At 35.0% G+C, this 23,222-nt stretch overlaps 1 protein-coding gene across 2 annotated transcripts in view; it reads left to right on the top strand.

Moving 5' to 3' along the window:
• gfra1a (gdnf family receptor alpha 1a) overlaps positions 1-23,222 on the top strand; it is a 90,197-nt gene that overhangs the window by 1,630 nt on the left and 65,345 nt on the right. Inside the window, exons 3-4 of one of the 2 annotated variants that reach the window (XM_051126142.1) lie at positions 90-173; positions 17,639-17,782. In XM_051126142.1, coding sequence (XP_050982099.1) covers positions 90-173; positions 17,639-17,782 — 228 coding nt within the window. The remainder of the gene's footprint in view (positions 1-89; positions 174-17,638; positions 17,783-23,222) is intronic. The other variant, XM_051126143.1, reaches the window with a different exon arrangement.

Raw genomic sequence — 23,222 nt, 5'->3', positions numbered from 1 at the left:
CAAATACTAAACTAACATAAAGGAGAGTTTACAGATTTATTTATTGCTTACATTTGATTACATGGTCACATGTCATTTGTTTATTACAGGGAATGATTTACTTGAGGATTCTCCATATGAGCCTGTGAACAGCCGGCTTTCTGATATTTTTCGACTCGCTCCCATCTATTCAGGTAGGATGTGCTTTTTTAATCTGCTTAATTTGTTTTTTACAACAAGTGGATCACATAAAAACTGTTGGTTTTATTGCTACGTGGAGCAATGACTCTGATTTGGTGTAGTTTAACCAGTGGGAATGGTTTTCTCTCTTATGTCCTATATGTTTTCCTCCCTCTCTTTCCTCTATATGCCCTTGTGGATGCATGCTATCTTCCTGATCCTCTGGATCTTGCATGGGGAGATATAGTTCTATGGTTAGTGCTCAGTGAACCATAATAAATGCTGTACATTTTTGCCAACTCTAGGGGCAATGCAATAGCTCGGCCGACGCATGGTGTTGCTGATTTGACAGTAGCATTTGAATGTGTTTTGTTTGGGGGAGGGGCTGCAGTGAAATTACTTTTTAAATGTGCCTGGGGTTACTGAGGCAAAATGTTTGGGAGGGTAGCAGGGGTTGTGTGAATCTGGCCTGAGATGCTGGATGCTGACTTGGATCATCCTCTAGGTGGCAATGTTGTTCCCTACTTCAGCATGGAGAGGGCCCTAATAATAATAAAAAAAAGAGCGGAGATGCGCTGTCAAAGGTGTGCACAACAGATGGTGACAGCAAAGGTTTAACAGCACCAGATGAAGTCAGATTGAAGGTTTTCATTTTCTGCAGCAACTGATTTTTTAAAACATTGCACTGAGAGAGGGTAAAGAAAAGAACACTTAATTATATTAGCAACTTACATTATAAAAACTTTTGAAATACTTCTTGAAATGCATTACTTATGACTAAGATTTGGAAATCAAATGTATTTTTTATATGAATAAATGTTGGTAACATTTTACTGGTTACTGTGTGAAAGTGTGTTAACAACGGACTCCCAGCTGTTACAGATTTGTAGTAGAAGAAAAAAAAACCTTAAACTTGAGAAGAAACATAAACCTTCCAAATTCAATGTCACTGGCAAGTCATGTCAATCAAAATAACGAAAGCGAAGAACCGCAAAGCCTGGATAGAGCTTACCTTAGGGAACCAGAATAAGGTGGTAAACACCACAGTAATTAAAATAACATGTACCCTGCTACTTTTCCCTCACACACTCTCCTTTTGTGGCTGTGAGAGCAGAAAGTTATGCCATAGTGCTCTAAATCTGAGGGTGCACCTTATTCCCCAACGGAAAGCTTTTTACGTTGATTGACGGCTGAGTTCCATGGCTAAGAAAAAGGCCAAGCGGGGAATCAGTTCCCCACCTACATGGGGATTTATGACACAGACACTCAGACTACAGTCTTGATGTCTGAGAGTAGTAGGTCACAGTTTTATTAGCACTTCCTTCACAACAGCTAGATGATTAAAGATTAACTGTTTTAATTGAATTTACATGTTTAATTTGTACGGGCTAATTGAGTTACATTATTTACATGTGTTTGTTTTAATGTTGTGGAGATGTGGTAACAATAAGCGAGTATAAATGTCTCAGCAATATAGTTATGCTTATAATCATTTCAAGTCTTAACAGAACTACTAAACTAATCTTTAATTTGTCCAGTAATTGAACTCAGAGAATCTTTGACTATAAATTTTAATACCTAACACCTACATACTATTTAATATTTAACATTTATACAGTAGTTTAGAAGGAGCAAGTTTGAATTTGTTAGATCTGATGAGTATTACATGATTCATTTATGTCACCTTAGATGATCAGATTTCCAGCTATAAATCTTGTTCCCTCAGAAATGGAATGTGTCTGCACTTTTTACCAATAGCCATTTGTTTTTGAAATCCCACACTTTAAAGGGATAGGTCATCCAAACCTGAAAATTCTGTTATCAATTACTCACCCTCATGTTGTTACAAACTCATAAACCGTTGTTCATCTTCAGAACACATAATAAGATATTTCTGATGAAATCTGAGAGCTCTCTGACCCTCCATAGACAGCAAGGGTTCTACCGTGTTTAGGGTCCAGAAAGGTACCAAGAACATCGACAAAATAGTCCATGTGACATCATTGGTTCGGATCGGTGCTGCCTATGGAGGGTCAGAGAGCTCTCAGATTTCATCAAAAATATCTTAATTTATGTTTTAAAGATGAACAAAGGTCTTACAGGTTTGGAACAGCATAAGGGTGAGTTATTAAAGGAGAAGTCCACTTCCAGAACAAAGATTTACAGATAATGTACTCATCCCCTTTTCATCCAAGATGTTCATGTCTTTCTTTCTTCAGTTGTAAAAGAAATTCTGTTTTTTGAGGAAAACTTTTCAGCATTTTTCTCTATATAGTGGACTTCTATGGTGCCCTGAGTTTGAACTCTAAAATGCAGTTTAAATGCGGCTTCAAACGATCCCAAATGTGGTTGTAAATGATCCCAGCCGAGGAAGAAGGGTCTTATCTAGCGAAACGATCGGTTATTTTCATAAAAATAATACAATTTATATACTTTATATCTAAAATGCTCATCTAGTCTTACTCTGCCTGAACTGTTTTTGTTCCGGTTCATGACAGTTAGGGTATGTCAAAAAACTCCCATCTCATGTTCTCCCTCAACTTCAAAATCATCCTATATCGCTGTTTTACCTTTTTGTTAAGGGTGTTTGATCTTCTTTGCATGTTCACTTAGCATAGACTGGATCGGTACTTCTGCAGCGATGTTGGTTGATTTTTAAATTTCTTTTTAGTTTGAGGGAGAAAATAAGATTGGAGTTTTGCAACATACCCTAACTGTCTTGAGCTTGAATACACAGACTTCAGGCAGAGCAAGACAAGACGAGTGTTTGAGATTAAAAAGTATTTAAATTGGATTATTTTTAAGAAAATAACCAATTGTTTTGCTAGATAAGACCCTTCTTCCTCAGCTGGGATCGTTTAACTGCATTTTGGAAGTTCAAACTCTGGGCACCATACCAGTCCATTATATGGAGAAAAATCCTGAAATGTTTTCCTCAAAAAACATAATTTCTTTTCGACTGAAGAAAGAAAGACATGAACATCTTGGATGACAAGGGGGTGAGTACATTATTTGTATTTTATTTATTTTTTTTGTTCTGGAAGTGGACTTCTCCCTTAATGACAGAGTATTCATTTTTGAGTGAACTATCCCTTTCAAGAAGTAAAATTATATGTTGTTCATGACATCACTGACAGCATATTTTAAAATAAAAGCTAAAACAGCCAAACACAAAATCTTATGTTAATGTTATGGTCTCCCTTTATAAAACCCAGCTGTGTTCTATTGGGATGTTGAGCGTGGTTGAGTGTTGCCTGTGTGAAACATACTGAGTCCTCATGAAAACGACCTCTCCCCCTGTCTGTTTTCCTGCTGAGTATCCTGCTGGGTTTTACCTGTATTGATGTCTGCTCTCCACTCGATTAAATGGCTTATTGAATGCTGCAGGGCTTCCTCTCTCTTGGGACTATTGCCCCTTATTTGCCTGAAGTGCCCTCATATGCCTCAATGCCAATAATACAAATCCAAAGGCAGGGTGATGCAGGGGTCAAAGTTTCTATAGTTTCCATAGCAGAGCTGCTGCAAATGGATTGGGTTTGCAGGTGTGTCTGCCTCTACTCCTAAATGCAGATATCTTGTTTCGAAATGGCCTGAAATGTCAACAAATAGGTGAGGACAGGGAAATGTAAACTGTTTAGATTGAGAGTTGACAGAGATCCTATTCACTTGGCCTGAAAGTTTTCGGGCGCTTTGACATTTTTCCTTTATCCATGTTTTGGGTTTAAAGGGATAGTTCACCCAAAAATAAAATTTCTGGTATCATTTACTCAACCTGATATCATTACATACCTGTATGCACAAGACAAAGAACATATTTTAAGAATGTTGGTAACCAAACAGTTTCCACTGATTTCCATTAAACAGACCACAAACACATTGGAAGTCATGGGAATGGAAATAGTTTAGTTAACAACATTTTTCAAAATATATTTTCTGTTCTAAAGAAGAAATAAAATCATAGAGGTTTGAAACAACAAGGCTGAGTAAATGATGACAGAATTTTTAAGTCTGGTGGGGACACCAGAACACAGGCATACAAAATACAGTGTATGCTGGTCTTTTCAATAGCTGTAGCAGGTTTTAGGTGTGATTATATAAAAGCTTGAAAAAGGGACACCATAATAATTGGGTGGGAATTCTGACTATAATACAAAACTGCAAGGAAACATTGTAAATAGAGGGAATTAGAAAGAGAGAGGTAAGTATGAGGCATTACGCTTAAAGGAGTGAGGAAAGTACCACGTTTCACAGCTAGTTTGTTCACACTTATTTGGCACTCTCTTGTCCTCTGATCTGAGTTGACTTTGCATTACCTCCACATCATTAGGCTTTATGCAGGAGGAGAACCGAGAGAAACTAAGCGCCCGAACACTCTCCTATGCTGAAACGCTTTCTTTTTGTATCTCAGCAGTATCTGTTTCTACCATGCTCTGTTGCAGAATATCTGAACTTGACCTCAGAAGTAGTAGTTCAATCTTGTTGTAGGGAAATAAAAATTCACAAGCTGGGAAAACAAAAGCCATTATTATTATGGAGATGCATGGTGTAAAATTGGGAGTTTGTTGATAAAGTCCTTGGCAATATCAGCCAATTGTCATTTAGCGTTCAGTGGCCCTGTGAAACAAATGGGGCCGGGGGGAGAATGTGACACAGAGTGTAATAGCCAGTCTGCTATGCTGCTTGAGTTGGCTAGGATGAAATTGCCTAAATGATGGGGTAGCCATGAAAAAAAGAACAGGACATCAAACAATTTCGAAAAGCGCAGCTATGAATAAGGATAAGTTGCTGTATAAATGTGCTGTTTTTTGGCCTCTTTGGAGTGATTTTTTGTTGTAACAACTGTTTGGCTGCCATTGTGGAGATATGGAAGACATCTATCAGGGGCATTTCCTCCTGGGAAAAAAACACCTAAAACCAGCCTAGGCTGGTTGGCTGGTCTTAGCTGGTTTAAGATGAAAGTAGCTAGTTTTAGCTGGTCTTTAGTTTTAGCTGGTTGTTCCAGCTGGTCTGCCAGCCTGACCAGCTAAGGCCATCCTAACCAGCTACGGAAGTGGCCGAAACCCCTCTAAAACTGGACTTCTGACCAGCTAAGACCAGGCTAGATGTTTTTCAGAAGACAATGCCATTAGTACAAAATATAACATTAAAAAGTGTTTAAATCATGTTTTTTTAAAGAAACATTGTCCAGCATGCGGTGAGCTTGGTGGAGGGTAACTGAAAATGAATGAAGGAAAGTCATGTGAGAGGAGGCAATCAATACCTCTATCACAGTATGATTGGATATGATTGGTTAAGTTCAGCTGTGATTGGTTAATGCAATAAATCCCACCTCTTGTGTTTGTGCTCGTTTCACGTTTGTACAGTCTGAACAGTCTGAATAAACAATAATGGGTTAATGGGAAGACTACTTAAAAAAAAGTAAGTAAACAAATCGCACTCTTAGAACCACTTTGTTCATCAAAATAAGACTTAAAATGGCATTAAAACATGATCTGTGGGAGTTTTTAGTAAGTAATCAGCTTGGTGAATTATCTGTGTCTGTGACCGACATTTACCAAGCTTTTATGACTGATTTAAAAAAAAAAAAGAAAAAGTTAGCTATTAAAAAGAATAGCTGAACACAAGTTCACAAAATACATGTTTAAATTGTTACTGCCTTGAGCCTCTCTCTGTTCATCCATCCGTCCAATAAATCTTTAAAACTTTTTGTTTTCATTGACTACGCTTTTCTAGTTCATCTGGTTTTAAATGACCGTTATTTTGCGTTTTTACATTCAGACTGAAATACAATTATGCATCATGTCTGTAGTTCAACTGACCCTTCGCAAACAACTTGATTGACAGACGATCTGACCAATCATAATGCAGAATCCACCATTCTGTCCAACAAACAAATCAGACAGGAGAGTAATTTAACTTTGGTGGATTTAAACTTGAACAATTATGTGTATTGACGGCTTTCTGTGGTTGAAATAAAATACGTTCTAATGTCATTTCGTGTTTTTTCATGCTTTAAGTAAAGAAGAAAAGAAGAGCAGTTCAAGTCATTGATCTAATAAGGCAATACAGTGATCTGTCATGACACATCAAAGAGCCACAAAACAGTATTTATTGTTTGAATTTCTTAAAAAATGACATTTTAAAGGGGAGACCTTGTTTCATACCAAAAGTAACCTGCTCTGTTGTCTCTCGATGTGTTGGCTCCGCGATGTATTTTGCACTGCGTGAGAACATGATGTGTAGTGTGAGAGCGTCATTGATTGTGGGACATAGCAACAGTAACTAAGGAGGCGGGTTTTTGCGAAGGGACAATTCTCAGTTCAAATTGAAGAATTTTGAAAATTCTTGATTCAGCTCTGAATGCTGCACAAACCTGCAACATATTTCAGAATGCAACACACAAAATCATGTTTGTATAACTAGCACCTAATTCAACATTTAGAATGTTTCTGAGCTAATCAAGTTTTTCTTAGCAATTTTGACATCTTAGCAGAAGGGTCTAGCATTCCCTTTTTCTTGTGGTGCCAACTTTAGGCAGTGTGAGTGGTATGACCTTCCAGACTTGCCGTGCAACACTTCTGAAAATCCCTATACTGACATGACGCTGCGAGGCTGTCAACACCTAGCTAGTGCCGGAGCAGCGCTCGGTTAATCAGTTCCAGACCGAGAACACGTTGTTTCACGGAATAAAACTCACCATGACAGCAAAACATGGACATAATTTATGTAAGATTATAGTACCATACCAGTTACAATGTGTTATGTAGCATAACATTCTGCTGGTTTCTAAATAGCAAGTATTTAATGTTGACAATGACATGCCACTTACAGTTCTGCTGTTTCACACACTGCCTACCCAGCATTGCTCTCCATTGCACAGGTGTTTGACGCCTCTCTTGACACAAAGCACCGGAACTCCTCTTATTGCAGCGGGAGTGGGAGCACAGCACTTGGAAGGCTCTCCTTAAACGATTCACCCTTCGAAGTCAGCCTCCATTCGGCACTATAAAAGCTCTGTGCACCGCTGTGCTGCTCTGGGAAAGTCCATCACGCAATACAAAAGCCTTTCATGTTGGCAACTGTACGCTGACCGTGCTTAAGCAGGAACTGTTAGTGCAGATCAAGCAGGCCAAGGAAGCATCAGGCTATCATTTCCCAGCTCCCCTCTCACTATTTTGTGGGTTTTGTTCTGCTAAACTCTCTTCTATCCTCTTGGAGCGAGTTGCTGCTCAGGGAGACTTCAGCTATGAAAGCTAATCAATAGCGAGCCATGTTAAAATAGAAACTTGAAGCTGTGAGTACAAGAAACCATCGATTTTTTTGTTTCTCTCTTTTTCCTGTCGCCTTAGCTCTTCCGTTTAGATGGATCAGAGAATATCTGTCTGTTGTTAATGCTCAGGGATACAGTTGCAGTACAGTATAGAACATCTTAAAACTCATGTGAAATGCAAAATAGCTCCATAGTGTCACAAAATCTCAAATTAATATCAGCGAAATCTTTTTCTTTTTCCTTTTTTTGCTTAAGATTTTGCACTTTTTTTAAAAATTAGACACTAGTAATGACTACTTATTCTTACAGTTAATACAATTTTTATTGCATTTTTACATTTTTTTTTCCCAATATTGTCAATAACAGCTTTCATATATATATATATTGTAGGTTCAAATTAATCTACATCAATTGGAATCTTGAAAAAAAAAAAAAAAAAATTATTTAAAAATACACTACCAGTCAAAAGATTTTGAACAGTAAGATTTTTAATGTTTTTTACTATTTAAAATAACCATTTTCTATTTTAATATATTTTAAAATGTAATTTATTCCTGTGATCAAAGCTAATTCCAGCATCATTATTCCAGTCTTCAGTATCACATGATCCTTCAGAAATCATTCTAAAATGCTGATTTCCTGTTCAAGATTTCCTGTTATTTTTATTATTATTATTATTCATAAAAGAGACCTGAAAAAAATCGGCTGTTTTTAGAATAATAATAATAAAAATAATAGTTTTTCATCATTTGGAGTAATGATGCAAAAAAGTTAGCTTTAAAATCATAGGAAAAATTACATTTTAAAATATATTAAAATAGAAAGCAGTTATTTTAAATAGTAAAATTATTTCACAATATTACTGCTTTTGCTGTATTTTGGATCAAGTATATGCAGGCTTGGTGAGCAGAAGAGACTAACTTAAAAAAAACAAAAACAAAAAATCTTACTGTTCAAAAACTATTGACTGATAGTGTATGTTAATATCTTGGCTATTTTGGTACCACATGTTAATGTTAATATACAATATAAATTTACTTTCTACAATAAACTATTCTTTACTTGTTTTGGGTCACAAGAAGATGTCCAGTGTCCGATCTGGGTAACAAAACTAATAGAAAGCCATTAATTCCGATTAAGAGCATGCCCCTTTAAGAGATCAGCTCACCCCTGTCAACACTGAGCTTGTTATTGGCTTCATGCCATTGATGAAGTGTAGAGACGTGCAGAGAACATTTAGGGCTTTGATGGAGGACTGAGGAGCTCTTGAGGGAAATGTTAACAGACTGACTGTACAGCATGATGTCAACTAGATTTTATGTGGCATAGAGCTCATCACATAACCCCATCACATCCAGTGCACCATCTGTCTTTTTGCTTTCTGGAGGTCAAACATTCTCCTGACGGTGGGGGAGATGGTGAGAGAAAAGTGGAAGGCTGAGAAAAGTGATGGATACCCACTGACCTTGACTTCTAACCTGCAGTGCCACACTGATGAAAAGAGAAATGAAGGAGATGATAGCATATCTACTTTAAGATGCAGAATGCTGGTGGAACAACTTTGCCCATGCAATTTTATGTAATATTTATTTATGATTATTTACTTTTTGGTAATTAAATGCTCTCTATGTTTATATTTTATACTTTCAAAAGTTGTACATCGCCAATATGACATACTGCATATGTCTGTGTTTTAGCAACTGTAATAGCTGTGGTAGCATATTCAGTCTCTTGCAGTGAAAAAGTTTTTGCAGATTTGCAGTTTGTTGAAGTTTTTAGTGTTCTGGCAGCCCCTGTTCACTTTCATCATTTATTCATGCTGTTGTTTTGCTCTCCTCCGAGGCACAGTGTAGGGAAATCAAACACTCTCACTGATAATAGCTTGAAAAACTAATTTCATTTAATTGTAAATGTTTTTCTTTTAATGTTATTTAAGTTAAATATGTTTGTGCATGTGTGTACATGTGTGTGTGTCACTGTTATTTAGTATTATTTTTATTCTATAATAGTATTTAGTAATATTTGAAATAGATTGTATTTTTGTATTTTTTCATTTTAGTTTAATTTTAATAATTTTGTTATGTGCTTTTTGATTTTAGTAGTCTTTCACTTTAAATTATTTTTATGTTATTTGTTAGTAATTTTAGTACTTCTATTCAACTTATTTAACTTATTTCAGTTAGTTGCCAAAACAGCATTACTGTTTTTGTTTTCCAAGTTTTTATAATAATAATAATAATAATAATAATTACATTTATAAATAATACTTACATTTTATTTTGTTGCAGTTTAATTTTTATATTTAAAATAATAATAATAATAATAATAATAATAATAATAACAATAATAATAATAATAATTATTATTATTACATTTATAAATAATACAATTTTATTTTATTGCAGTTTAATTTTACATTTTTATATTTACATTAAATAATAATAATAACATTTATAAATAATATATATTTTTATTAAAGTTTATTTTAATTTTTTATATTTACATTAATAATAATAATAATAACATTTATAAATAATATATTTTTTATTTTATTGCAGTTTAATTGCAATATTTTATATTTGCATTAATAAGTAATAATAACAATAACAATAATAACAACAGTAAAAATGTTTGCAGCATAAATAATAGTTACTTTTTATTTTATTGCAGTTTAATTTCAAGTTTTTATATTTACATAAATAATAATAATAATAACATTTATAAATAATATTTATATTTTATTTTATTGCAGTTTAATTTTAAGTTTTTATATTTACGTTAATTAGTAACAGTAACTGTAATAATAATAATAATAATAATAATAATAATAAACTTCTTAAATAATAAATACAGTTTAATTTCACGTTTTTAAATTTAGATTAATAAATAAATAAATAAAAATAATAATAATAATAATAATAATAATAAACTTTTAAAATAATATTTACATTTTATTTTATTACAGTTTAATTTCAGGTTTTTATATTTACATTAATAAATAAAAAAAATATAATAATAATAATAATAATAATAATAATAATTATTATTATTATTACATGTATAAATAATATTTATATTTTATTATTTTGCAGTTAAATTTTAGGTTTTTATATTTACATTAATAAATAATAATAAAATAATAATAATTACATTTATAAATAATATTTACATTTTATTTTATTGCAGATTAATTTAAATGAACAGTTTTTATTTATTTATTTATTTTTGTGTGCGTGTGTGTGTGTTAACAGTAACTACATTGGTGTATGTATGAGTGCAATGGCATGAATATCTTCTGTCTAAATGCGAACTTCACCAACACTGAAACAAAAAGACAATAAAAAAATTATTTGATTGAATTTTGATAGATTGTTTTTCTTAATTTGAGCATAGTTGAGCCAAACCTATCTGTCATAGGTTATAGATCAGACTCTAAGAGTTCTGACAATGTGTTTTGTCATTGCATGCCAGTATAAATACAAAAAGCTGCAAAACCCCCCCCCAAACTCTACATATTTTGGTGTTTGTGACTCTTGCTTTGTCATTTGAGTAACATGTACCACAGTTACAAGGGCAGGCTGGAAGATGTAAAGCTCAGAAGCCTGCAGGCTAATAGCGTAATCTAACACAAAGTGTCGACCGGGTGCTCTGGCGTGCCGCCCCACGGTGTCCAAAAATCATTTAGTCAGAGGTGACCAGATCTAAGGCCTGCTGTGGTCTCTATGATTGGATTGAGAAGTGGGGGAGTGATTCATCATTGTTAATAGACACTGCTGACAGCTGGAATCAGTAGGGGAGATGTCCGTGCCAGCTACAGCCTCGGCCAGTCACCACAGATGCATGCAAAATTTACACAATTACCACAGCAACAAGTGCCAGTAAGGGAGCAGGTAGATGGGGCAACCATATAATTACTCTGTTTTTTAAACAGGTGGGAGGGATGCACACAGGAGACAGTCATAAATGGACTTTTAGGAAGTAGTAATCCTGTAAATCACTCCACATGGATTTATAAACAGCTGCTATACAATTACGCCAACACTAAAATTAAATAATCTCCATTTTAGACTTCTATGTTCTGTTAAGCTGCTTTTTAATAATGTCTGTTATGAAATGTTGGGTATAAAAAGTGTTTAAGTTTTGCAAAAACCAGGCATAGCTCAGTTTTGCCAAAAATTCACCTCATCAGTATAGTGGAACATATAGTGGAATTCAAAAGTCTGTCAGTTTCTAATAAATAAAACTGTATTAAATGTTATGGTCTCTGACTTTTGGATCCCAATATTGGTGGTGTTGTCCAGACAGCTGAGAAATGTTGGCTTTGTCTGGAAATCTCTTGCAAATTTCGTCTGTCGCTCAGAGTTTAAAGCCTTTCAATATAATGAGGAATCGGCTAGCACAATCTCACCAAGACCTCTGGTTCACTGAGGATTTGGCAAGCGTTTGGTGTGAGAGGAAAAGAGAAGCTGGCAGGGCATGAAAGAACAAGTGATAGAAAGGATGAGAAAAGTCGCAAATGAATGAAAGTTGAAAGCCAGGGAAAAGAAACATTAATACATGATTTTCATCTCAGCATGCCTCAGACTCTTCTAATCATGCCTTTGCTTCATGACCTACAATTGGGCCAGACTAGACGCGTCGCACTTCCTCTCAGAGCATCTCTCTGTTTTATTCTCTCTGTTCGTCTAATCACAGCTGCTCTCCGCAAATATGCAGGACCTACAAAAAAACTAAAAATAATTAAAGAAAAAACAGCTGCCCTGCTATCCAGCTGTTCCTGGCTGTGTCCCAGTCTTACAAATTATCAACCCCCTCTCACTCAAATCCTCTGTTGTGCTCGCATTTCACTCCTTTTTATGCCAGAAATATAAAGTCAAGTACAAAGGCGTCCCATGGTCACAGCAACATTATTTATTCACCATCAGTCCAAGTCATAATATTTCATAGACTGCAGAGTAAATGTATTCTCATTGTCAAATTGTTATTTCTAGAAAATCAATGTGCTATTTTTTAATGTTTATATATATATTTTTTAAAAGATAATTTTAATTAATACAGTAATATTTTTTGTTAATCTCAGTATCTCAGCTTAAAGTGCCATACTGCACTGAAAAGTGTCTTGGACTTCTTGTTACCTTTTGTGATAGGGCTGTGTATTGTCAAGAATCTGGCGATACGAAATGTATCATTATACAGGGGTTGCGATGCGATATTTTGCGATACACTGCGATACTGTAAACAAGGTGATATACTGGGATATTTCTTATTTTAAGAATAGGATATACTTAGAGGAAAGCTGTACACACCACCAAACCTTAGCAAAAAGTTCAGTTCAAAAAGTTCAAAACATCAGTCCCTGTAATATTCTTATTGAATTACTTTTTGTGCAGTACGAGTAAAGGGGGAAATAAAATGCCTGCAGGATTCTTTAGTTATTAAATGTATAAAATGTAAGAGTGTATATATTTTAGACCCTGCTTTCACAGTTTGTGTTTACAATTGTAACATACAAAGGCACTGGCATGTTTTAAGATCAATCAGTGCAAGTTTCTTTAAGCTGAAACTGCTCAGACTCACATTTTAGTCTGGGACTAGGCTTTTAAACATTTTGATCCGAACTTAAAGAATTACATCTGCTTAGTATCAGTGAGAAATAAAGTGCTTGCAGGAATCCTAAAGAAAACAAAATAATTGTAAAACAATAAAATAAATACATGTATTGAATATTCTCAGAAACTTTTTGTTAAAATTTCACAAGTTTCGGATTTCACAAGATTTTAGTTTGTATTTATGTTCCGCGTGGAATCGCCAACTGCACAAAACGCCCCCACCGTGAGAGAAAGCAAAGAGTAAGTTCTTTGGAGAAAGCGGCGAAAGCGAGAGAAAGCTACACCACCGCCCACCGCTAAGACCCTTTCACACGGGACACGGCAAGCAGCGGTCCCAGGGCGGATGTTACCACAAAAGCCACGCTTCAACTTTGTACACCAAGGCGGGAGCAGGAACTATTCTTTCATCCTCCATTACTAGCAGCGAACTATATTAACGCTAACATTAGTGGCGTGCCTTTATGCTAATATTTCCTGTCACTGTTTAAGTTCGGGGATAAGAAGACTGCCATCTAGCGGTCGGGATATAAACTCAGAACGAAGCATCTGCCATGAATCTTAAAATAAATTTAAAAAAAACAATAATAAAAAAAAATATTGATTTTCTGTTTTTGAGAATCGATAAAGTATCACCAAACAAAATATCGCGATACTCACGTGTATCGATATTTTCTTACACCCCTATTTTGCAACACTAATCATGTGACACTGGAATAATGGCTGCTGAAAATTCAGCTTTGCCATCACAGGAATAAATGACATTTTAAAATATGTTAAAATAGAAACAGTTATTTAAAATTGTAAAAATACTTCACAATATTACTATTTTTAGTATATTTTGATCAAATAAATGCAGCCTTGGTGAGACTTAAAAAAAAAAAAATCTTACTAACTGAGCAGTTTATCCCTTTACAGTTATTTATTTATTTATTTTGTGTGTGTGTGCGTGTATGTGTGTCTTCTAATGTATTCAGGTTGATTTAGTGATTTTAAATGGTAGTTTTCACTTAAATAAGTAATATTTATTATAATATTTAAATAATCTTTATTTATTTTTTCAAGTATAGTGCATTTGCACTAACATCACGATTTGGTCAGTTACTCGGATTCACGGCCATCAATATTCGGATGTAAACAACAGCATGGATTGCATGGGTAATGTACTACTGAATTTGTTACTCTGCTAATTTATGCCATCTAAACCACCAAAAAAAGGTAGAAGCTGCCAAATCATAAAGAGAAGGACTTAGTAAGCAGGAAAGGGTGCGGTATTTTGACAAATTGAAGTTAAAGAGGTCCTATTATCCTCTTCTACAATGTTTTGATTTTATTTTGGGGGTGTGCTAGAACATGCTTTCATGCTTGGTCGTTTGAAAAACACATCATTTTTCACATAATTTACATTATTACTATACCTTTCTCCCCAGCCTGGCACAAATGGCTCAATTAGTTCCGGGTTTAATAAAGGCCCACCTTCCGAAAAACAAAATGTGTTGTGATTGGCGAACAGCTTAGACAGTGTTTCAGTACTGCCACGCCCCTTACCAAAGCAGCAAGTTCAGTCTGCTCCGTTATAGTTAAGCGTATATTAAGGTATAGTTGTCGCTACAGTAGTATTGGGTCCTATCGTCAACCTACGAGATCACTGATACATGATTTTATCGTGCTAATTTTTAAAAATTATTTACATACTTAGTTTCATTGCCCGAAACCAGCCCCATCATAAGGCTAAAAGCAGCATAATGTTTTTAATATGACCTAATTTGTATTTAACATGACAACAGCTACAGTATAATGCTTACATTTCCTTAGTTTCCTGCTCTGGAAATCCTGGTTCAGTTTGGCCAACCACAGATGCCTTTGGTCCACAGACTGTTTTTCTGCACTCCTCCTTGATTTGTTATAACTTTTCGCAGTCTATAGTACTCTTAGTACAGCTCAAAACCTGGCAATAATTGACCATTTTCAGCAGCAATAATCTACAAAATATGTGAGTTCTGTTCGGTTCAGTGGCATGGTTTACGTTCAGTGCTGCCAATATGGCCGACTGATGACGCGCTGTGAAAACACTTTGTAATACATGCACCATATTGGCTTTGTGATGTGACTAACGTCAGCCGAATCACTGTTCTGCACTATTTAACTACTGTTACTCATTTTCCATGGCCTCATAGGATAAAGCCTGGTTCAGACTACACAGTTTTAGCCCAATTTGGGCACAATCTGCTTGGATGCAATCTGCAACGTAGGATGTCGTGGGGATTCGTAAAAGACATTGGGCATCAGGAAGCAAGATTCAATCATTTCATCTTGTGTAGTGTGTTATAGTGGATGACAACCGATGCCACGTCTGCGACGCTTCACAGCGTCAACACAGAAAGACTAGCATGTTTACATTTTTTTTTCTGGTGTCCACGAGTTCCGTCACATCTGTGACACTGGCCAATAGGAGCATAGAAACGCCTACATACATGCTTTCAAACAATTCGAAACCAAAGAGAGGCAATGTATCGGTACTGCTAGACGGAATTTTACAAAAATGTTTTGGCCAGGGTTTGACAACACGACAAATCCCAGACAGTAAAGTGATGCCTCGTTCTATTTATGACGTACTGACAGAAAGTTTAAATGATTTGCAATGTCCGCTTTGAACTTAAAGGAGAAGTCCACTTCCAGAACAACAATTTACAAATAATGTACTCACCCCCTTGTCATCCAAGATGTTCATGTCTTTCTTTCTTCAGTCGTAAAGAAATTATTTTTTGAGGAAAACATTTCAGCATTTTTCCCCATATAATGGACTGATATGGTGCCCCGATTTTGAAAACAGTTAAAAATACCATCGAAAAACTCCAATCGTATTTTCTCCCTCAACTTCAAAAATCGTTTCAAAATCATCCTACATCATTGCAGAAGTTCCGACCCAGTCTTTGCAAAGTGAACATGCAAATAAAGATCAAACACCCTTAACAAAAAAAAAAAACAGTGATATAGGACGATTTTGAAGTGAAGGGAGAACATGAGATGGGAGTTTTTTCAACATACCATAACTGTCATGAACAGGAACAAAAACAGTCCAGGCAGAGTAAGACAAACTGAACGTTTGGCATTAAAACGTATATAAATTGTATTATTTTTATGAAAATAACCGATCGTTACACTAGAGAAGACCCTTCTTCCTCAGCTGGGATCATTTACAACCGCATTTGGGATCATTTGAAGCCGCATTTAAACTGCATTTTGGAAGTTCAAAATCGGGGCACCATATCAGTCCATTATATGGGGAAAAATGCTAAAAAGTTTTTCTCAAAAAACAATTTCTTTACGACTGAAGAAAGAAAGACATGAACATCTTGGATGACAAGGGGGTGAGTAAATTATTTGTAAACTGTTGTTCTGGAAGTGGAGTTTTCCTTTAAAAATTTAGTAGCTAAATTGGCTGGTGAGTGAAAAAGTTCAATTCAAACTCTGTTTGTGGTGCTATGCCAATATTACTCCTGCATTTATGATGTTTCCTCGAGGGACTACCGCAACAGAGTGAAAAAAGGGTAAAATAAAAGCTATTTTACCTCAGTTGTCTTTGACAGTCGATATATCCTCTTCACACAATCCAGATTTGTGTCCACTGTCAGGTTTTCTTTTCTTTCTTTTTCGGGCTTTTCTGATGACAAGACAGAGCAAGACACGCTGTTTGCTAGCCATTGTTTGTTTATGCTAATGTCACCTGTCTAGTTTCACCATCACTTATGTCGTTAAAGGCTGTTAGCGATGAATGGTCGGGTAGCAACGTGTAGTCTGACATGTTTCTTGTTCCTGTCACGACAAGATTTTAGGAGTCTAAATCACATAATCTGACACAGTTATTGCCGTGACGGACAAAAAAATGGTGTTATCTGAACCAGGCCAAAGTGTGCATTGTTTATTTTTTGTTATTTTACTCATACTCTTTTCAACATACTTTACATTTCATTATAGACGTACACATATTCAGATGCTGGCTTTGGACTTCCTGTGCTTGCTCTAGTTTTGTTTAGAACTATACTCCCATAATTCTCTTTTCTGTCACCTTTGCTTTTTGTTGATTCCCTCTGTTTTAACCTTGCCATCTCCTTTTCTTTGCCTGTGAATGCATCTTCTTCTTGTTGTTATACAGTCTTTTGGTCCTCTGGTCTGACTAGCTCCCTTATTCTTTTTGTTGGGTGTTCCTGGTTGTCAAATCCTTTTGTGCTTTTCCAGCTTTGTATTATATGGCTTTAATCTTGTTTTTGTGTCTTCGCCTCCCCAACGTACAGCTCCTCGTCTTTGTGTTTAGCTGAGCATTGTCTGTTTCGGATGTGCTGTTAATTGTTCTGCAATGTGATTGATTGACTTTGAATGCAAAAATTACTTTCAGTACTACGATAGCAAAACATTCCATTAACAAGATCATATGTATCACAGTAGCATCTGAGAATCAGGAAAAATAGCTAGTTATTCTTCCATTTAACAGAACCAGTTAATATATCCCACCATATGGTTTTCGATATCTTAGTTGGCATCCTTTAAAATAACTTTCACTCGACTAAGTGAAAGTTACTGAATACAGTGAGTCTCTTTGCAGAGGGAGGGACTAATGGCCCTAACAGTCCCTGGAGCGTTCCCATCACCGTGGCCCCAGGGAGAGGGTCCCAGGGCAGGTCAAGACCACTTGAGCCTCAAGACCCCAGTAGAAACAGAAGGGCACACCCAAACTGGGCTATTCTGGGTAAATACGTCATTTATACACAATGAAATCAACTGGAGTAAGTGGCTAACTGTGCATGCTATTGACAAAGTGAAGCATTCTCCATTGTGTGCCGTGATTTTATGGTTTGTAATGTCTGGGATTTGCAGTCAGAAGGGGTCGTGTTCTCACTTTGCTGTAGGTGGCTAAGGGAATTGAAAAAGGAGGTGAACGTATTAAAAGAAAAGTGATACAATTAGTTCTGTTGAACTGAGACAAGAATTATGAATATGAACCAATGCATATTTGTAAAGACACTGTTTAAATTTAGCAAGGTCTTGCAAATAAGATGAGCAGACTCTTGCTTTTTTAACAGAATTTTAAGAAATACTATGATAACACTGAGTTTCACTGACTTTGGGAGAGTCATTTTTTTCATTTTCTTTAATATTACTGTATAGCATTAATGCAATGCAATAATTTTAGTCGATATCGATTATGTCGAAACAATATTGATTCTTAAATCCCAAGAATTTATTAGTCTAGCCTGTTTTCAGTTAATGAATGGAACATTGTAGCACACCTCCCATCCAATAAATCGCAATAAGCTTTGTGCTTTATTACTTTTGATATAAAACACAGTCTCAGATTTCAAATTCCGTTCCCTTAATTACAATATTCAAACCATAAATGCAGTTTTGGCGCTGTTTGATGTGGAGTGACAGATCACTGCCTCAGTTTAATAAAAGTAAATAAATAAATAAATAAACATGAATAAACATTCAAAGTTAAAAGAAAGACTACAACTTGCTGAAATCCATATCCTGTCTCATGTGTCTCAATCAGTGTTTCAACCACGGAAAAATGTCAATATAACAGTATGTAAACAAGGTCACTTAACATCCAATGCTATCTCACAACCAATTTGTACATGTTTTATGAGGTGGCTAATTTGTACGAATTTGTACAACCTCACTTCAAAAAAATTTTTTAGGATTTGTCTAGACCCCAGTGATGAGTAGGTTTAGGAACAAGGTAGGTCGTAAATCGTACAATACGTACGATTTAGCAAAGATTGAGCTTGTACAAATTTCGCACGAATTAGCCACCTTGTAAAATATATATGAATTGCCATAAGATCAGGTTGTAACGTCACATTTACCTCAGAAAAAAACATATTCGGTGACCATAAACTCATTAGTCATCTTGAAAAACTCTAGGGAGGAGCAGTTTTCTAAATATATGCACCATATAACATTTCATTATAATTTTTTACTGTTCTTCAGTGTTTAATTTATGTTTAAATAAATCTGTCTTGTTTTTATTAAAGCCCCCATTTAAATGTTTATATAAAAAACAAATTGGAGTAGAAATATAATTACGGAATTGTAACTTTATTATTATAAAAACTAGTGTAATTAAAGTGTATACAAATCAGTTTATTTTAACTATTTAACTACTTTAACTTTTAATCAGTTTATTTAACTATTTTAACTCAATAATATAGTAATATAGTACTCGTGTATTTTACAGCATTAGTTGAGAGATTTTTTTTTGCACTGTATCTGATAATAATTGATATTCAATCGAATTGCAAGCATGTGCATCAGAATCAAATCGAATTGTGAATTTGTGTCAGAACTCAGCCCTACTACTTATTGCCTTAAATGTAAATTTGAATTCAAACGCAGTAGCTACTTATTTACATTAACTTGTGCCAGTTTGGTTGCTGGCTATATTTAACTCTCTCACACCATGTCTGAGGTTCAAGAGAAATTTAACATAAAAGTGAATTTTTTTGTATTCAAAAGACATGCTGTAAGTACTGAGAGTCTTGATTTGGTTTCTTCAAATACAAGACAAAATGCATGTGTATCTGTCCTGAAACAAGTCAAGTGTTGCCCAAACGTTGACAGAAACTATAAGCAGTTGGTACATGTTTTTTTGCTCTGCATGACATTTTGTTTTCAATGCAAGTGGCATGAATCTGATTTTGGAGATATGAGTGCTTGCTCGGACATTCTCCATCTCAGCTCGCACCATTTCCATCCATCAGCGGAACTTGCCAGAAACAGCAAAGAAATCTAAATGGCATATGGTGAATCATTTACATAAGGTAAACAATGGTCAACAACAGCTTGTCCATTAGTTTTCTGGACGACTAGTTGACTATTAAAAATGAGTAGTCATGCAAGCCCTGGGTAATTCATTCATTTGGCATTCTTTGGGTCACAATTACTCAAGAACCAAATGTGTGCAATTCTTATGCCTGTTTGCCAGAAGGACGAAGGCAACTGACAGAAAATGTTGCATAGTGATATATGAAAATTACACACAACTGTTTTCTTTGTTCTCAATAGGAACAAAGCGAGACCTCTATGCCTTCGAAAAAAAAAAAAAAGAAGTTTATCTCCCTTTCGGAGTAAACAAAGCTGTAAAATATAAAATGGAATATAAAGTAGAGATTAAGAGGCTGGAGTTTTGGCTCTGAGTGAGACCTCAGCGTTCGTACAGGATGAATAATTTAAGCACCTGCAATATTGTGTGTGCTGCAGAGGGGGACAATTTCCCTCTTGTACTACTGAACAAGTGGTGCGCATTCCCTTGGCCTCAGATGCTGTTTTCTGAGTGCCATAGCGGACTGATTTTTTATCCTCAATGTTGTCATTTTAACAAAAAATTACATATAAATGTTATCTGTAGAGGCTCTGGCTGCCATTTACCTGTTGACTCAAAACAAATGGAAAACTCAAGCCCTGATTGAAATTGCATGATCTCGTTTCAAAAGCTAGAAAGGTGGGTGTGTTATTGGAGCGCTGTGAACTTTAAAGGTTATGAAAAAGAATATATGGAAATGTAAAGTTACAAGTCTGATATTAAACGAACAGAACAGTGACGAGAGCTTGAATATGGAAGCATTATTCAGACTGTGTCTGGAATAGCAATTTTCTGTAAAATGAATATGAATGGAAGGCTTGAATTAGTATGCTGTATGTGACAAGGAACACCTCAGGGAAACATGGATGCATACAGGAATACGCACACACACACATATATCAACTTTTTCCCTCTGATCTTTGCCACGTACAGACACATAGAAATAGGTCAGATAATCTAACCATTTTATATGTAACATAGATCACGGTGGTCGACTAGCCCGTGAGTCATTCAACAGTGAGGTCATCTAGTGTTTTCGTTTTATTATTAGACAAAAAAAAAAAAAGAAGATATTTTAATTCCTGATGTGAAGTGCTTCAGTGCTTTATTCAGGTAATGAAATTTTGTCTGATTATATAGAGGTTACCAATGTCAGTTTTTTTACATTTAATGAATTTCATTTAATTAAATATTTAAAAAAATTCATTTAAATGTGTGTGCTGTGTATAATTATTATGTATATATAAATACACACAAATTAATGTATATATTTAAGAGAAATATGTTATTTATATACAAAATATTTACATTTATGTACAATATATATATATATATATGTGTGTGACCCTGGACCACAAAACCAGTCATAAGGGTCAATTTTTCAAAATTGAGACCTATACATCGTCTGAAAGCTGAATAAATAAGCTTTCAGTTGATGTATGGATGGTTATGATAGGACAGTATTTGTTCGAGATATAACTATTTGAAAACCTGGAATCTAAGGGTGCAAACAAATCAAAATATTGTGAAAACGGCCTTTAAAGTTGTCAAAATAAAGTTCTTAACAATGTATATTACTAATCAAAAATTAAGTTTTCATATATTTACAGTAGGAATGTTACAAAATATCTTCATGGAACATGATCTTTACTTAATTTCCTAATGATTTTTGCCATAAAAGAAAAATCAATAATTTTGACCCACACAATGTATTTTTGGCTATTGCTACAAATATACCCCAGCGACTTAAGACTGGTTTTGTGGTCCACGGTCACACATATTATATAAAAATTATAATAAATACATATACTTGTAAATATATCTTAAATATATACATAAATGTGTTTGTATTTATGTCTACATAATAATTACACACAGCACACACACATATATTAGGCAAACTCAAACTTTTATTTTGTATGTGATTAATCATTTGACAGCCCTATTACAAAGTAAATAAAAAAAAAATTACATATATTTTGAATACTATATATATTATATAAAACTTATAATAAATACATATACTTGTAAATATGTCTTATATATATAAATGTGTTTGTTTTTATATCTACATAATAATTACACACAGCACACACATATATATTAGGCAAACTCAAACTGTTATTTTGTATGCGATTAATCATGATTACAACGAGTAACACTTTTTTTTTTAATACTTTATTTATTGGAGTTTTAAACCATAATTACAATAACGCTCACAATGAAAACAAACAAACAAAAAAAACCCAAATAATAATAATTAAAAATATATTAAGAAAATAAGTCATTAACAAGTAAATTACATAAACTTATTTGTTTGTTTGTTTGTTTTTTAAGAGGAAAAACAATACTGAGTACCCTTTTAAGACCAATTAGTCAATTAGTAGTTCAGGTAGATTTAGTAAAATCAATTTTGTCTGCTTAATCAAAATGTTTTTTTTAACACACTCACTTAATTGTTCAATGAAAAATCCCTTGCAGTTTGATGCAACACACAGTGTACCTGTAATTCAAAATATTCTCTTTATTAAATATTTATCTTTACTATTATTCTATTATACCTGCCCTTCCCCATCTGCTTTTAAGGTATAGTTCCTCAGACAGATGTATGTGTGATCTTCACTGTAGTTTTTCTAAAGTGCGCTATACTGTATATCAATATTTAAAATGTAGCCAAATACATTAGCATTCAGAGCCTCCAGACTGGGGCCAAGTAAACATAGAGACCGGGCCGGGTAATGTTAATATTTTTATTGAGAACAGTGGAATAGAAATTAAATCCAGCTCATTTGCATAACAGACAGTGCTGTTGAGGCATTGGTGAATGTGCTCAGCTCTGCGTGAACATTCCAAGCTGTTTACGACAGGGTAGGGAGGGGATTGTTTAGCCATGTGGCCTCTCTCTCCTCCATGCTCGACGCCTTTCATGTGCTGTTGATTTAGTTCCTGGCCGTTTGTGATCGGTACTTAGAGGCGGGATGAAAGCAGGAAGCAGGTCAGCGAGCCCTCTGCGAAAGAGCCCGGAGGATTTGCATGGCGCAGGCCCAGTCATGCATGCATAATCACAGCCACTCGACAGGTGACTCTGGATAAAATAAATAAATATAAAAAGGCCGGAAAGAGCAGGCTATTCCCGGAGACCTTGAAATTATGTTCCAGTTTTAGAGCATTAACAGGATCCAAGCTGGCATGGCAGCTGGCCTACAGGGGAATAGTCGAGGGGTAATGAAAGTATGGCGTGAGCTTTGGAGAGCCGTCTCACCGTCATCCGTTCCGAAGTACAGGTTTTTCAGCCAAGAAATTACCAGCTTCCTATAATTTTCTT

This window comes from Labeo rohita, chromosome 13 (genome assembly GCF_022985175.1).
Source record: "Labeo rohita strain BAU-BD-2019 chromosome 13, IGBB_LRoh.1.0, whole genome shotgun sequence".
NCBI classification, from domain to species: Eukaryota; Metazoa; Chordata; class Actinopteri; order Cypriniformes; family Cyprinidae; genus Labeo; species Labeo rohita.
The sequence above is the reverse complement of the archived record's forward strand: the minus strand, read 5'-3'. Positions and strand labels throughout refer to the sequence as shown.